Source organism: Pelodiscus sinensis, chromosome 1, assembly GCF_052426305.1.
Source record: "Pelodiscus sinensis isolate ZL-2025 chromosome 1, ASM5242630v1, whole genome shotgun sequence".
In the NCBI taxonomy this organism is placed as follows: Eukaryota; Metazoa; Chordata; order Testudines; family Trionychidae; genus Pelodiscus; species Pelodiscus sinensis.
Window position 1 is genome coordinate 256,062,967 of NC_143052.1, and position 16,331 is coordinate 256,079,297.

At 44.4% G+C, this 16,331-nt stretch overlaps 1 protein-coding gene across 5 annotated transcripts in view; it reads left to right on the forward strand.

Annotated features, from left to right (window-relative positions):
* The window catches only part of UGGT2 (UDP-glucose glycoprotein glucosyltransferase 2), a 190,882-nt gene that overhangs the window by 120,758 nt on the left and 53,793 nt on the right, over window positions 1–16,331 (forward strand). For all 5 annotated transcript variants that reach the window (XM_075918804.2, XM_075918806.2, XM_075918807.2 and 2 more), the window contains 3 exons: window positions 267–346; window positions 11,373–11,562; window positions 12,914–13,072. In XM_075918804.2, coding sequence (XP_075774919.2) covers window positions 267–346; window positions 11,373–11,562; window positions 12,914–13,072 — 429 coding nt within the window. The remainder of the gene's footprint in view (window positions 1–266; window positions 347–11,372; window positions 11,563–12,913; window positions 13,073–16,331) is intronic.

Consider the following 16,331-nt stretch of genomic DNA (forward strand, 5'->3'; position numbering starts at 1 on the left):
TCTTCAGCTAGCTGGGCCCAGCCCATAGTCAGTTCTTCAGTGCAGGTCCAAAGATACCCCGTTACACTGGGGAATGCCGGTTCAGAGTAGTGAGTCACCTGGGCCAAGAACTGCTCCTTAACCTCTTCAGTTCTAATGTGGAGTAAATATACCCCATCACAGAGGGAAATGATTTTTCAAGAGAATAATTTGTTTCCAAAGCCAAAGAAGCTTGATCACTCCCAAACCAATTTTTTAATATAGAAACAAAATTTCTTTTCTGTTAGGTACTTGGAGATATTGTCAACATGAAACTGAGGCTGTTTATGAACTGTAGATCTAAGTTGTCAGAAGTTCCTTTGAAGAGGTGAGTAGGAAATTATAGCTGTTCTTTGAGAGAGGTGATATAATATGATTAAAAGGAGCTACAGTGATACTATCTCATCAAAAAATCAGTAATGTTTCAATGAGGCTGATTTCTGCTGCTGGACTAATTATTTTCTGCTAATTTAAATTGAATAATACTGTAGTAGTTTATATATAACAGGATATATTATGTGAGATAAAAATAATGAATGGGAATGCATTTTCCAAATAAAAATTACAAAAATATTTACACTTAAAAACACTGATTATTTTTTGTCCATTGCTTTTTCTGCAACAGTTAAGCTTTTAGGTATCCAAAAAAGTTGAGAGCACAACACAAGAGGTCTTTTAACTAAAATGCATAATACCTGCTTCATTTATTAATGACATATATTTAACACTTATTCTTTCTACAGAGCATTTATGGAACTCCTCCCTGTTTTGTGTATTTCCATTTCATTCTTTTCTACAACCCATCAAATTGTTTCACTTAACTTTTACATGAAGGTACGCATTTAGATTAACACATAGAAAAGTCTTAGAAAAAGTGTTAGGGCTTATCCCTTTTACAAAACTCAACACTACTTATTCAATAGACATTTTGAAAGAAATATAATTCTTAGAGGAAAGTCATAAAATTGTAGAACCAACACAAAACCAAGAAACAATAATAAAATCTTAGCATGATGCTCTAGAATGGGCCATCAACCAGCCATTTTTCTAAAACGCAGCACTGCTTACTTTAAAAATTCCTGAGCCCTCACTATCTGTGAGTACTAGAAGTTTTCTGCTCAGTTCTCCTCTGCATCTTTCCCTCTCCTATTATCTCTATGATATATAGGGATAATAAAGCCAATTTCCTCAGAACAATAATACTTTGGTGCATATTCTATCTTCATTGTTCTTAAATAAATGGGATAATTACATGAATTGATGAACTTCAAAAGACTGAACAGATGGATGAAGAAAAGGAGACTCAGAGAAGGAGACTTTTAGCAACCTTAGTGACTGTGGCAAAGTGTACACCAGAAAGTTTTGTCATCATAGTTATCTCAGTTAAAAGTGTGAAAAAATCTACACCCCTGACCAAAATAGTTGTGCTGGCAAGCGTCCCCATGTTGATGCAGCTCTACCTGCAAGAGTCCTTTTGCCAATATACCTTATGTTTGAAAAGGCAGTTTACAATACCAAAAAAATCTTTGTATGTCTATACAAGCTGCAGTTCCACTAGAAGTCTCTGCTGGCATAGCTGTATTAGCAAAATGTTTGGAATTGAAGGAGGAGTAATGGTAGTTCGAATTAGGAGCTTTAATTTGAACTACTTAGCCCGTGCCACGAGTAGCCGCAGGCAGGTAGTTCGAACTACGGAGCATTTTAAAATGGTGGCGCCTGGGAACATGCAAATAGAGCCCGGGATATTTAAATCCCGGGCTTCATTTGCAAGTTTGAATGACTGCATTAGCCACCCTTGTTCGAACTAGGGTGGCAGTGTAGACATACCCTTACTGACTTTTTAACTACAAAGTCAAAGCCGGTCCAGAAGTTTCCCAGATTCTTTGTCCTCATAGTGGAGAGAATTAAAGGATAAGTAATTACCATCTGGAGACTAAATGGGCCTTGGGGTGCATTACGCACTGCTATCAGTTGTCAGGGTGCTTCTCATCAGATGGACTATGAGCCCATTCCACAAGATTGCAAGTATCAACCACAGCTGCACTTCATGGCATGCCCCTTACAGACACATAAAGCAGTCCTGTTGAGTTTGGTACACACCCTTTTCCTCTCACTATGCTATGATATATGATTCTGTGATAGATGCCTCATTCAACACAGTGGCCTGTATTCTACAGTTCCACTGTCTTTCTCTCACTCTTCTCCTCTCTAGATACTGCTTGTCAATACAGTAGTGACCATCATTTGAAGAACAGGAGGTTATTTACCTGTAACTATAGGTTCTTTGAGATGTTTGCACCCTATATTCCAGTCCTACCCTCCTTCCTCTCTACTGTGGTTCTGTAGGTCTGTGATGGAGAAAGAATTGGAGACATGAACAATCTGCTCCACCCTTTATTTCTTGCCTCTAAGGAAACCACAAGGCAAAACAAGGGTACATGTGCAAAACACTGAGCAGTATTACTTTGAAAAGCTCCTGCTCCAGGAGCACGAGACATGCACATAATCTTCTGTAAATATAGATAAGGATCACACATCTTGAAGAACCTTCTGTTACATCACATCAGAATTGAGGTAAAATACTGTGATTGGTACTGTTTGATGATCTTGATTTGAACAGTGATAATTGTCATTTTCTCTATCTGAATGACCAAAAACTGTAGTAGTTTAGGCAGTAGTATTTTAGATTAAAAACCATCACAAATAGAAAATTATTTTTGAAAATAAGATTTCATCCACATAACTAAATGATCACTGAAGTCAGACTGTTAGCTTTCACAACTACAAATAAAACTACACATCAATCAAATTTAATTTTAATGTCTATTATGTGAGAATCTTTTTGTATAATAGCATAATAACAGCACACTAGTTAATTTTATTTTTTCATATTTATCTTGCTTATTACATAATTTCACCTCTGCACATGTTGTCAGTTTTAATGTTGATGACTCTTTTTTGTTTTGAGTATAAATAAAAATTGATAATAAAAATTAGCTTTTTTCTGACAAAATAAATGATCTATTCTAGACAAGGAAGCATGTCTAACTCCATTGTAATTCCATCATAGTTCACCATAGTTAACTCAGTAATGGTAACTTATGCTTCCTATAATTGTTGATCTTCTTTAAAGAAGATTCTGATCGATTGAGCCAGTGAGGCATAATATTTTAGTATATTAATCTTAGTATATATTAATCTTTTTACAGTAGCTAGTAATAATACACTGGCAGTGGTTTCTTGTTATGTCCTTCCAATCACATATTCAGTTCATTGCCAGTTAGACTGCTATAAATTATCCAGGTGATTTCACATACAGGCAGTCCCTGAGTTATGCGGATCCGACTTATGTCGGATCCGCAGTTACGAACAGGGCTTTTCTCGCCCAGGAGGACGGGAGCGGCGGGACGCCCAGATGCGCCGCGGTCCGCCGCCCCCGTCCTCCGGGGCGAGAAAAGCTGTTCCCCGTCTCCCTGATCTGCAGGGAGACGCGGAGCAAAGCCACAGAGCACGCGGGCAGCGGGACGGTCCAGGCGCACCACGGCTGTCCCGCTGCGGGCGTGCTCCGCGGCTTTGCTCCCCGTCTCCCTGGTCTGACCAGCAGACCAGGTAGAGGGGGAGCAAAGCCTCGGAGCACGCCAGCAGTGGGACAGCCGTGGTGCGCCTGGACCGTCCCGCTGCCCGCGTGCTCTGTGGCTTTTCTCCGCGTCTCCCAGGTCAGCAGACCAGGGAGACGGAGCAAAGCCGTGGAGGACTTGGGCGGTCCCGCCACCCCCGTCTCCCTGGTCTGCTGGGGGGAGTGCAGCTAGTGCCCCCCCCCCAGCAGACCAGGCTTTTCTTGCCTACCCCTGGGGTAGAGCAGCTGGGGGCTGCCGGGTTGGTCCCGCAGCGCCGCTCCGGACCAACCCGGCAGCACCCCAGCTGCTCTGCCCCAGGCGTCCTGATTCAGCCGCTGCTGGTCAGTTTCAGCAGCGGCTGACTTGGGGACGCCTGGGGCAGAGCAGCTGGGGTGCTGCTGGGTTGCTCCAGTAGCGCCGAGGAGCCGCGCTACTGGAGCAACCCAGCAGCACCCCAGCTGCTCTGCCCCAGGCGTCCCCAAGTCAGCCGCTGCTGAAACTGACCAGCGGCTGACTGCAGGAAGCCCGAGGCAGAGTTGCTCTGCCCCAGGCTTCCTGGAATCAGCCACTGATCAGTTTCAGCAGCAGCTGACTTGGGGACGCCTGGGTTTCTTAAGTTGAATCTGTATGTAAGTCAGAACTGGCATCCAGATTCAGCTGCGGTTGAAACTGATCAGTTTCAGCAGCGGCTGAATCTGGACGCCAGTTCCGACTTACATACAGATTCAACTTAAGAACAAACCTATCTTGTACGTAACCCGGGGACTGCCTGTAATCTATTTTTCTATTGCCCAGCTTCTGTCTTTGTTCATCACTCATGATTAATTCCCCCCTCCCTGCCTATGAAATTCAGAGGAAGTCCAGTCTTGTTTCTGGAGGCGCCAGGATTAACCTCTGCCATTTGTCCTAGGCATCCAGGTTTTCTCTCTCTGGAAATATATTGTTAATTCAGTTTCTACTGATTATTTGGTTGTATAGCTTCAAGTTTTATTTGTTTTCATGCAATGGTTACTTATTTTCTTTCATTTCTTCTCCTGGATCAAATATTTTACAGGTAGGTGGTTTCAACCACCCAAATATGCAGTTGCAAACCTGCTTTCTAAGACACCTCTACATGCCCTCCCATAGGCCTTGCAGAATTACCCTGCAAATCCTGGGCTAAATCTAAATGGTTTTCCTATCTGAAGAAGCATTTACAGAATCTACAGAGTGCAAATTATGTGTGTCTATTTATAGACAGCCAGATCTTATGCTTTCAGGGCACAGGGCTGAAAATCAGACCATCATGTAGAGTTACTTCCCATTCTGCGACTCCACTGCATTTCATGGAGAGAATCAGGAATAAGTCCCACAAAAGATCCAGGCCAGTAACGGAAAAATCCTGAAAGGATCCTAGAGCCCCTCACGTAGTCTTTTCTACCAAATACAAACTGATCACAGAGCTTGCTTACTCACACAGTAGTTCTTATACATTAGGTGGTGCATTCAGTTCTCACATTTTTACTTTCTCATTAATAGGGATGATTGTCTTGATTGTCTGTCCCAAAATCTTGATATGGGGTAGGCAAAAAACACATTTTTCCTTGCTTAGCAAAAGTACAGACTGACTTTGGACTTCATTGAGGATTTTGTAGTGTTTTCCCAATGAAGACATATATCACAGTACTTCATTTGGGTTCATTAATGGTTCTGTCATCTTTCTCTGGAAAATTTCAAGCGCATTGGTAATCTCAGAAGGTCATCTTCAAAAGTAAAGTCTCTCAAAGGGTGTGATAAATATAGTTAATTTAGTGTTTTCTTTAATTTGCCAGATCTGCTTGAGGTATCCATCTTGGAGAATACTGTATCTACTGTATCTCTTTTTACTATTGAGAGGAAGTCATCCAGTATTGGAAGAATGTATTTTTCTTAGATCTTTTGAGACCTCCACAGATTTATATTTTTTTCTGTTTTTGTTTATAACTGGTACTATTGAGGTATATCTTACTTTTGGCTCAGATATTTTCTTGGTTATGCTCCATTCTCTTTAAGTTGTTTTCCACTATATAAAGTAATGGAATTAGGAATCATCAAGATATATGAGTACACTACTGTAGAACTTCAGAGTTATGGGAGCATCAGAGGGATGAACTAACTGATCAACCATACATCTTATTTGGAACCAGAAGTATGTAAATGGCAGCAGCAGCAGAGACAAATAGAAAAAAGCAAATTTAGTACAGAATGGTGTTAAACATAAATTACTAATAAAAAAGGAAAATTAATAAAGAAAGATTTGACAAGGTAAAAAACTGTTCTTTGAGTGCTTGCTCGTGTCCATTCCAATTAGGTGTGTGCATGCCACATGCATGGATTCTGGACCTTTTTTCCCTTAGCAGTACCCATTGGGCCAGTTAATGTGATTTCACACATTCTGTGACTGCATAGCTTTTGTCGTCTTAAGTTCTGAATTGGCCCATGCAGTTCAAAGTAACTGCAGTATTGGACAAAGCTATCTGTGTGAAATGACTTCATCTCTGGGAGGGGTTGAGAATGATTAAAAGTGCCTTTTGAGATAACTGTGATGTCAACTCCTGAGTCAGTTTTAAATGCAATAGTCTGTCCATGAATATTCAGTTTCACTCTATTGGTAAGCTCTATATCGGGGTGGACAAATACCCATCCCATGGGTTAGATCCAGTCCTCCAGGATTAGCTCCTAGCAGGCCTCCACCATTATATTTATCTGCACAACTACAGGTACCAGTGATTGTAGCTCCTGTTGCCTGCAAATTGCAAATCCCTTCCAATGGCAGCTTCAGGAAGCAATGTCCTGGTTTGTGCCGCTTCCCGACACTCCCATTGGTTGGGAACAGTGATTTGCAGCCAACAGGAGCTGTGATCACAGGTACCAGCAGCCATGCAGGTAAATATATTGGCGGTGGCCTACCCAGGACTAACCCTGGCAAACCACTGCCGAGTTATCACCCCTGCTCTATATCATCATAAGAGATAAAAGTCATTTTCATTACGATCTGATTGTCTGTAATATGAGTTGATTCTGTGACTGCTCTGGTGTGGCAAACAACTGCAAAATATCCATATCTCATTTATTTATTACACTGTGTCTTTGGCTGAATATGCATCATATCCTAAGATATGCCTTTTTCCATATCTTGTGCATGTAAGCTGAATTTATCCATCTAAATCTGGTAGTTCTCTCTTTTCCTTAGAGGTTTTTATGACAATGACTTTTAACACTCAAGTGTATATTTATAGCTTCTAAGCTGCTTTCAGGTTTTTTAAGATGTTCCTGCCTTTTGTTCTTTTTGACTAATTTTGATTGCTTTTGCTGCCTGTATAACTGTGGCAAGGATTAAATCTCCCTTCAGTTGTAGATGGTATGGAAAGTTTTTACCTGTTAACCAATATTTTTATGTTTTGCATTTCTAAAATTGCAGTTTCAGCCAATGCACACACAGCTCTACAAAATATTCAGCATTTCTGTCTGATTCTTCAATCCCTGCTGAAAAAAATACTCTTTCATGAACCATTTCTCTGGAATATAACATGTTCCTCAAATATAGCCAGGTTCCTTTCGTAGTAATTTTTGTCACTGTCTTTAGTAAAGCCAAAAGATTTAAAGATATGCTCTGCTTCATAGCTTAAAATAAAGATACCTGTATATCTCCACTTTCTTTGTGGAATTCATTTGCAATTTGAAATTCTTCCATTGTGAAGATTTGTTAAAACTTAAGTACTCTGTGCATTGAAGACTAGAATATTGATGATGCGATCCTGCAACCTTTGTTGCTTTCTTCCATCTGCAACCTTTGTTCCTGTTTTCCTTTAGTAACTGTTCTTAATTTACTCTTGAGATGATGTCATGTACTTGTGTACCAGGTATGGATTGGTCATAGAATTTGCTAATACACAAAAGATGTCTTCATCATAAGATTCATTCGTACTCTGCCAGGAATGGCTGAGATTTGTTTAAATAAGGTATTTTACACACAGTGCCTTCTAGTGGCTGAAAAGTATAATACAGTTTTAGCGTTCCATTTTAGTCCCCATTCCAGATTCTGAAGCAGGTCCTCAACTTCCTGGTGAAAGAAGCTGGGTTGCCACATAGTTCCCCTTCCTCTCCCTGTGAATCAGGGGATTTTATGATGCTAAAGGTAAGTCTTGCAAACCCTAGAAACTCAAAAAGGATCCCAGAAAAGCAAACCACCTTTGCAAGGCAATAATTATTGTTATTAATGAGCAAGTGGTATGAAAATCAGGATGTGAATTTCTTTTCACTTCCCTCAGACTCCAAAAGGAAGTGTTTGCTGGAGCTTTTTACCCCTATTAGAGCACTATAAGAGAGCCTCTATATCAAGCTCACTATTCCTCCCCCACCTTGCAGCATATCTGGGTATGCAAACAAGCTTATCACTCTGGTGAAAGCCTCCTTCAGGTTGCAGTGTAATGAGAATTTGTCTGGCTTTCAGCTCAAGGACACTCTCTCTGCCAGGGAAAGGGACTCAGGGTATGTCTACACTACAGCATTATTTCGAAATATCTTATTTCGAAATATCTTTTATCTTATCTAATTTGAAATAAGTTATTTTGAAATAACATGTCTACACATAAAATGCATTTCAAAATAGAGTTTTGCTATTTCGAAATAGTGTCTACACTGATTGGATGCTGAATCACATTTAAGGGCAGCTGAAACCAGTTCCAGCAGTGCATCAGGTCAGTAGATGCTTTGTGTGGCTGCTGTCTGAGGCTATCTGAGGCTTGTACTTAAAGGGACCCCCCTTAGTTTCCTGCTTTCAGGTTTTCCAGCTTGCTTGCTTGCCTACCTCACTCAGGGACAGCAAAGCATTTTTTTTCTCCTATTGCTTTGGTTGTCCTGACTCGGGACACCAAAGCCCTTGGCACCATGGAGCCAGAGCTGCCTCTGGGCACTCTAGTGCTCGTTTTGGATGTCTAGCTGCAAGCTCTGGAGACTGCCTGGCAGCTTCTGCAGCAGCCCAACCCCCAGGTCCTCTTCCAGACCCCCATGGGGACTGTGGAGGAGCAGCGGCTGGACGCCAGCGTGCCCTGCCGCATCTGGCGTCTGGACACCAGCAGCGACCGGTGGGACTGCATCATCCTGGAGCTCTGAGGAGACCAACAGTGGACCCCGAACTTCAGGATGAAGAAGGACACCTTCCTTGAGCTCTGTGAGTGGCACGCCCCTGCTCTGCGGCAACGGGACACACACATGAGGCCCGCCATTCCCCTCCACAAGCGCGTGGCCATCGCCCTATGGAAGAGCTCCATGCCGGATAGCTACCAATCCATGGGGAACCAGGTCAGCGTGGGGAGATCCACCATCGGAGCAGTGCTCATGCAGGTATGGCAGTCTCCGGCCACTGTGGTGGTGGTGGGGTTGCGAGGAGGGGATGGGCTACCCTAGGGAAAAACAGGGCAACGGAGTGTAAGTCCCCTCCATGGGAGGGTTTGTTCTGTCCCAGCCTCACTACGGACTGCCCGTGGTGGCCAGGATTGCGGGGGGGGGGGGAGGGTTACTCCTGGGGAGGGGGGCACAGGGCAGTGGCGGGGAAAGAGCACTGTCAGCCACCCTGGCACCCCAGTGACTCTCAGTTTTGTGTGTCCCTCTGCAGGTGGTCAAGGCCATCAACAGAGTGCTGCTCCGCAGAGTCATCTGCCTCTGTGGTCATCGAGGGATTTGGTGCCCTGGGCTTCCCCAATTGGGGGGGGGCAATCGATGGGACGCACACCCCCATTTGTTCCCCGGAACACCAGGCCTCCTTTTACATTAACTGGAAGGGGTACTTCTCAGTCATTCTGCAGGCCGTGTCTGACCACTGAGGCTGCTTCCTGGACATCAGCGTGGGCTGGTCCGGCAAAGCACACGAAGCGCAGGTGTACCACAGCTCCTCCGTGTGCCAGAGCCTGCACACTGGGACCTTCTTCCCTGACCGCTACATCAGGGTCGGGGACGTGGACATGCCTGTGTGCCTGGTAGGGGCTGCGGCCTACCTGCTACAACCCTGGCTAATGAAGCTCTAAATGAGACACTTCAGCCCCTCCCGGCAGGGTTTTAATGCCAGGCTCAGCAGGGTCTGCATTGTGGTGGAGAGGACCCGATTTTGATGCCACCTCACCAGCTTTGACCTCTCTGAGAGGAATATTCCACACGTGATGGCAGTGTGCTGTGTGCTGCACAATTTGAGCGGAAGGGGGAGGTTTTCCTGCCGGCCTGGCTGGCCTGTACGCACAGGTCCACACGGCTGCCACCCAGGAGGTCCATCAGCGGGTTATCGGTATCTCGGAGGCCCTGCAGGAGAGCTTCCAGACAGAGGAGGAATGAAGTCTCCCTGGTATGCTCCACTGGGGCCTTGTGCCTTATTCCACCCTCAAATCCTTCCACTTTCCCCTCCCTAACCCCCCTTCCTGATGTCAAATAAAAACACACCTGTTGCCAAAAAAAACCCCTCTCTTTATTGACCATAACTGGAGTGGGGAGAGGGTAGGAGTAAACCTGGGAGGAGGGAACTGGAAGGGGGAGGAAAGGGGAGGAGAAGCTCAGGGTTGGAGGTCTTGCCGGCCCCCCTGTCTCCCAGCACTGTGGGTGCGGGGGCCTCAGCGTCCCTGGAGGGGAGTGGGTATGGAGGGTACGTAGCATATCATGTGCCTTCATACATACATGTGTGTGGGTAATGGGCCAGGGCCCCTGTGTGGCAGCCATCTGGGACCATAAGCCCTGGCTGGCCCGGCACATGCACAGGTTGCTGCGTAATCCAGGCTCAGCAAGGCCCACATGCACGGTCCCTGGGCTCCCTCTCCCCCCTGCCGCCCCGCATAAAGGGACAGTGTTGGCACTCACATTTCGAGGGCTCCCCAGACTCGGAAGACAGTGGTGATAGTGCTGCTGATATATGTCGGGGGTCCAGGGTGAGTGCCACTCTCCCTCCAGGCTCCTGCGACTCCTGGCCATCCTCCTCTTCTTCCTGCTCCATGTCCCAGAGTCGATGACCACATGGGGGGCACAGACCGTCCGGCCCCCCAAAATGCGGTCCAGGGCTTCAAAGTAGGGCAAGTGATCTGGATCTGCCACTGGTTGGGAGCTGCCCCCCTGTGGCCCTGGCATAGGCCTGCCTCAGCTCTTTTATCTTCATGCACACCTGCTCCTGGGTGCGCATGTGGCCTTTGGTGGCCAGGCTGTCAGCCATCTGTCTGTTCTTCTCTTCTGGAGTAACAGCAGAGGAAAGAAAACCAAGAGGGCCGTTTTGTGACTCCAGGGGTCTGTTCTTTCTGGTAGGCAGGGAGATATCTCTCTTCTCCTCTGTACCCCTTCTTCTGTTGGAGCTAGTCAGAAACATGTTTTGCCCTGAGAGCCTTTTCTTCTGTCATGTAATGCTGCTACTGGCTGGAATTCTGGGAAGCCGGAAACTCGACAGCTAGATGGCTCCTCTCTCTTCAGACTCCCTGTCCGGGGTCCCCATTTTACTACGCATTGAGAATCTTCCATGCCAGAATGAGTGAGAGGAGAAATATTCCTCCCATGCTTACTCTTTAGCCCATTTGTTAAACAGTATTACATGAACACATCTCACAAATACATGGTCCTGTCATATTCTCAAACTTTGTTCATATAGTAAATGGACTTCTAACATGATTTTTTACAAGAACTTTCTTGTAATTAAAATTCAGCCTGCATATTGTATAATATGTAATCTTTCTATGTACTTATTTTCAACAGCTTTTACCGTTTTGTTCTGGAGCCAGAATTGTCTTCTGGGGCTGACAAACTCTTTCCTTCTGGACCTGTGGCAAAGTTTCTAGAAATGCCAGAAACACTACTTTTGACTCTAAACATGATCATTCCTGAAAGCTGGTTGGTTGAAGCAGTAAACAGTTCTTATGATCTTGATAACATTCATTTACAGGATGTAAGTAGTAATTTCTGAACACCTTTCTAAACTATAGCTGGATCACATAAGTAGAAACCAGTAGTAATTTTGCATAAATGCTTCATATTTCATTGAATTATTTTGTTAATCTCCCCTTTTAAATTCTATCTTCTCCCTTCAAAATCCTCAACAACATTATTTCTTTATAAAATAAACAAAATGCAAAGAATTAAGCAGCAAATTATACAAAAATAGCAAAACATTTTAGTGTAAAATAGCAGCAAAGGCAATTACATTTATATGTTGAAATAATAGTGTATTTTTGAAAGTGCTCCTCTTCTTGAGTTAGGATTGAAACAATGAAGTAGGCCTTCCATATGTTAGCTTTTTCTTTTCTTTTCTTTTCTTTTCTTTTCTTTTCTTTTCTTTTCTTTTCTTTTCTTTTCTTTTCTTCATCTGTCAATAATTGAGTTTTGAAGTTTTCTGTCTATTCTGTCTATTCCACGTGTTTTGTTCTTTTTCATTTTTGCTCGTTGCATACTATTGAAGAGTTTGTACTTTATTGGTTTCACCAATAGATTATAAAATGTTTTAATAAATCCTACATTAACAGAAACTGTTTAATTTACTCACTGTCTCTTACCAACTTTCCAGTTGCACTCTTCCATAGAATCATTTATTTAATCTTTATTATCTGTAGAATTTAGTAATGCACATGCATAATATTGTTTCTCATATCCTTTAAAAGTAATGTGTCGAGTATGTATTTGTGAACATATTTGGAAGAATAACATCTACTACTTTATTTTCCAGCAGTACTCACCTTTTTTTTCAAAATAAACTATAGATTCTTCTTTAAGTGATGTCCCTGTGGGTCCTCTACTGTACTTATTCATGCACCCCTCTGCTTATAATCAGAGATTTATGGTAGCAGTGCCTGGTTGGATCATACATGTATAATCTCTGTCTTGTGCTGCTGCAATGATTATACCTCCCTCAGTTCCTTTTTTACTGCCTTTGGCTACAAGTCAGAGCAGTTAGAGTTTACTTAGCATAGAATAACGAGTGCTAGTTTTCTTAGAAATAGTCAACTGTTTTTGTTTGTTTATTTCCATCTATTCTTTTTTAAAAAACGGTGTTTTTTTCTTGATTAGTTGTAGGTTTTATAATTATTAATCATTGTGGTTATTATTGTTACATGTCTCACTGATCAGTATAAATCAGGGCAAATGTATTGACTCCAGTGGAAACTATCCAAAGGAAGAGAAATGTAGCAGTCAAATTGTATCACATATTTTAAATAGCTAGAAAACAATACCCCTTTAATATATACCCTCCCTTGCTCTATATCATACCAGATATTCTAGTGATAAAATATTGATTTCCACAGGTAGAAGGAGTTGTTACAGGAGAATATGAACTAGAATATCTCCTACTTGAAGGACATTGCTTTGACGTAGCCACTGGACAACCTCCTCGGGGATTACAGTTCACTCTGGGCTTGAAGAATAATCCTGTTATGTTTGACACCATTGTGATGGCCAATCTGGTAAGTATTGACCATGGAAAAAGTTGTTGTGTTTTAAAAAGAGTTCATTCTCCTTCTTTGTGAAATTTCTTCAAGATACTCAGAAAATGGGTATTCTTTTCTAACAAGCAAAATCTGAACTGCTAAAAATAGTTCTCCTTCGAGTGGTGTCCCCGAAGGACACCACTCAGGGTCTTCTGGGCTCCACTCTGGGTGCTGGTACATCCTTGCATCAGCAACTGGAGACTTTTCCAGCAGTTTCGACTGTGCCGCGCATGCGCTGTAGCACCCCCTTGTGCCATTGGAATTTGTTAGGTGTGTGCGCGCGTGGCGTGGCTCTTCAGTTCCTCCTCTACCATCCTCGACAGCAGACAGACCCTCTTTTCCTCTCAAGACCTTTGTAAAAAAAATTAGATAAATATCCAGTTAATCCCTCCAGTTACCTCGTTATCCAAGTTATTTGAACCCCACTATCTGCCCCAGTCAAAAGTTTTAAAAAAAAGTTTTTTGTTGCAGCTTGCCGCTTTTCCCCTGCGCCTCATGCCAGGATCTCTTGGCTTTAAGAGTTGCGAGACGTGCCGTGATGCTATGCCCATTTCTGATGGGCACTCCAAGTGTATAAAGAGTCTGGGGGAGTTACATCAAACATAAAAGTGCCCCCACTGTTCAAAATTCATGGCTAGAGCGTGCCGTGAAGACTCTCCTCTATGAGAAGTCTCTTCGACCACAGTCAGAGGACACTACAGCGGCTCCAAAACCATCCTCCTAGATCAAGGGTATGGATAAATCTTGTCCCTCTGCCCCCTCTGGCTTTAAGGCATAGAAAATGGGCCTTTTCCCAACCCGTTTGCTACCCACTGCACCTATGACCACACGGGTCAGCACTGCGGATAGGCCCGGCACATCTGGTATGGCACCGTCCAAGACGCCAGCACCGCATATGAGAACCCATTCGGAGCCAAAACAGAGACCATCGGCACCGGCTGCACCAGCGGCAACGGATACATCTATGGCACCAGCCGCACCGGCGAGCCAATATAAGGATTGCTCGGCACCGACGTCCATGCCGAAGAAGCCCCTCACTGACATGCCTCTACTGGGTCATTTGGCACTGAGTAAACCACATGGCTCGGCACCGACTCAAGAACGAGCGCACTACCGATCCCCAGTAAAAAGCCACATGCCAATGGCACTGATTTTGCTGGGCTCCTCCATTCAGTCGGTGCAGTCCCACAGATCGTCTCCGAGAGAGGTGGGCACGGAATCAGGGAGTAGATTTTCCTCCCAACACTCCAGTCCGGCTCTCAGACTTCCCTCTTGGCAACCCAGCTCAGTGCAATACACACACTCTCCTCCTTCACCACCATGGTATGCACAACAGTATGGTTACCCACCACCACCATACACCACTCAATGGCAGCCGTGGGAACCACGTTCCAAGAAGAGCCACCACTGTGCCCCTTCTACTATCTCCAGACCACTACCGGCTTCACCTCCAATTACTACTTCAGTAACTGAGCCGAATTCTCCAGCTCACTCCGAAATACAAGACTCCCTCTCAGAAGGGGAAGACAGATTCCCCTTGCACAATTCCTCATCCTCACCTGGTGAAGCAGTCACAGCCGAAACCCCACCATACGGCGATGACTCAAGAAAATTCCAAGACCTTTTCAAAAGGGTGGCCTTAGCTCAAGAGCGAGACCTTCAAGATATACAAGTGAAGCAATACCAGCTCCTACGTACACTGCAACCTCCCACTACTTCCCGACTAGCACTCCTGATGGACGAGGCTATTATGGACCCTGTGGATAACATCTGGCAGACCCCTGCGTCCATTATCCCAACTAACAAAAGGGCAGACCACAAGTACTTAATTGCTCCTAAAGACATGGATTTTCTTTTTACTCATCCCCCACCAAACTCATTAGCTGTGGACTCTGTTCGACATAAGGGAAGACAGCCTAACCTCAAGACCACTCCACAAGACAGAGACCACAAAAAAGTCGACATCATGGGCCGCAAAGTCTATTCCTCTGCCACCTTGCTCCTTAGAACGGCAAACTACACAGCGATTCTCGCAGATTATGACTATGCCAATTATTCGAAACTACAGGACCTGGTTCAACACTTACCAGAACAGAAGAGACAAATTCTACTTAACATCATGCAGGAGGGCCACACCGTTTCCTGTACTGCCCTACAGTCCACAATGTAGCAGGCACCATGGCCCATTTTACATCATCTGCCATCGTACTGCGCAAGATCTCATGGCTGCAGGCATCAGGAGTCCCAAGAGATTTACAACAGAAAGTCAAAGATCTACCCTTTGACAAGACCAACCTCTTTGCTGCTAAGACAGATGAGGTGCTACATTCCATGAAGGACTCCTGTACCACCCTCAGGACCCTGGGAATGTACACTCCCCCTTTAAGAGAACGAGGTACTCAACCTACCACAGACCCAAGGAGCCTTTTAGATAACAACCCAGATATGATTTCTGTCAAAAACAAAGGTCACAACATCGCAGACCCCAACGCCAAGAGCAATAACACTCCTCTACGACCCACCCACCCGTGGCCAAACAACAAATTTGAAAAATATGTTGAGAGCCAGAAAACCACCCCAATACCACTTGTGCCCAGTCTTTCTGAATTCAGCCATCCTCTCCGAGCTTTTTTCTATAGATGGACCCAAATAACATTGGGCAAATGGGTCCTAGAACTGATCCAACATGGTTATGCCATCCCCTTCGCTTCCTTGCCTCCCACCACATCCCTCTTCAGGGACCCATCTCACAAAACCCTTCTCCACCAAGAAGTCTCGCACCTTCTTCAATTGGGTGCCATAGAACAAGTACCACTAGAATTCCAGGGTCGGGGCTTCTATTCAGCTTACTTCCTAATCCAAGAAAAAAATGGAGGATGGCACCTATATTGGATTTGAGGAGACAACAAATACATTGCCTACCACCGCTTGAAGATGGTAACCTTAGCAACAGTTATCCCCACATTGGGTCAAGGGGACTGGCTTTTGGCTCCCAACCTCCAGGATGCCTACTTCCACATCATGGTCCATCCCACACACAGACGCTTTTTACGATTCATGGTGGGCACCCAACACTACTAGTACTGAGTGCTCCCCTTTGGCCTCTCAACTGCCCCCAGGGTATTTTCCAAAACTCTGGCTGTCGTAATGGCTTCACTTCGGCGTTAAGGAGTCATGATATTTCCATATCTGGATGACTGCCTCAAAAAAAGGTCGTCCCTTCAGGAAACCAAGG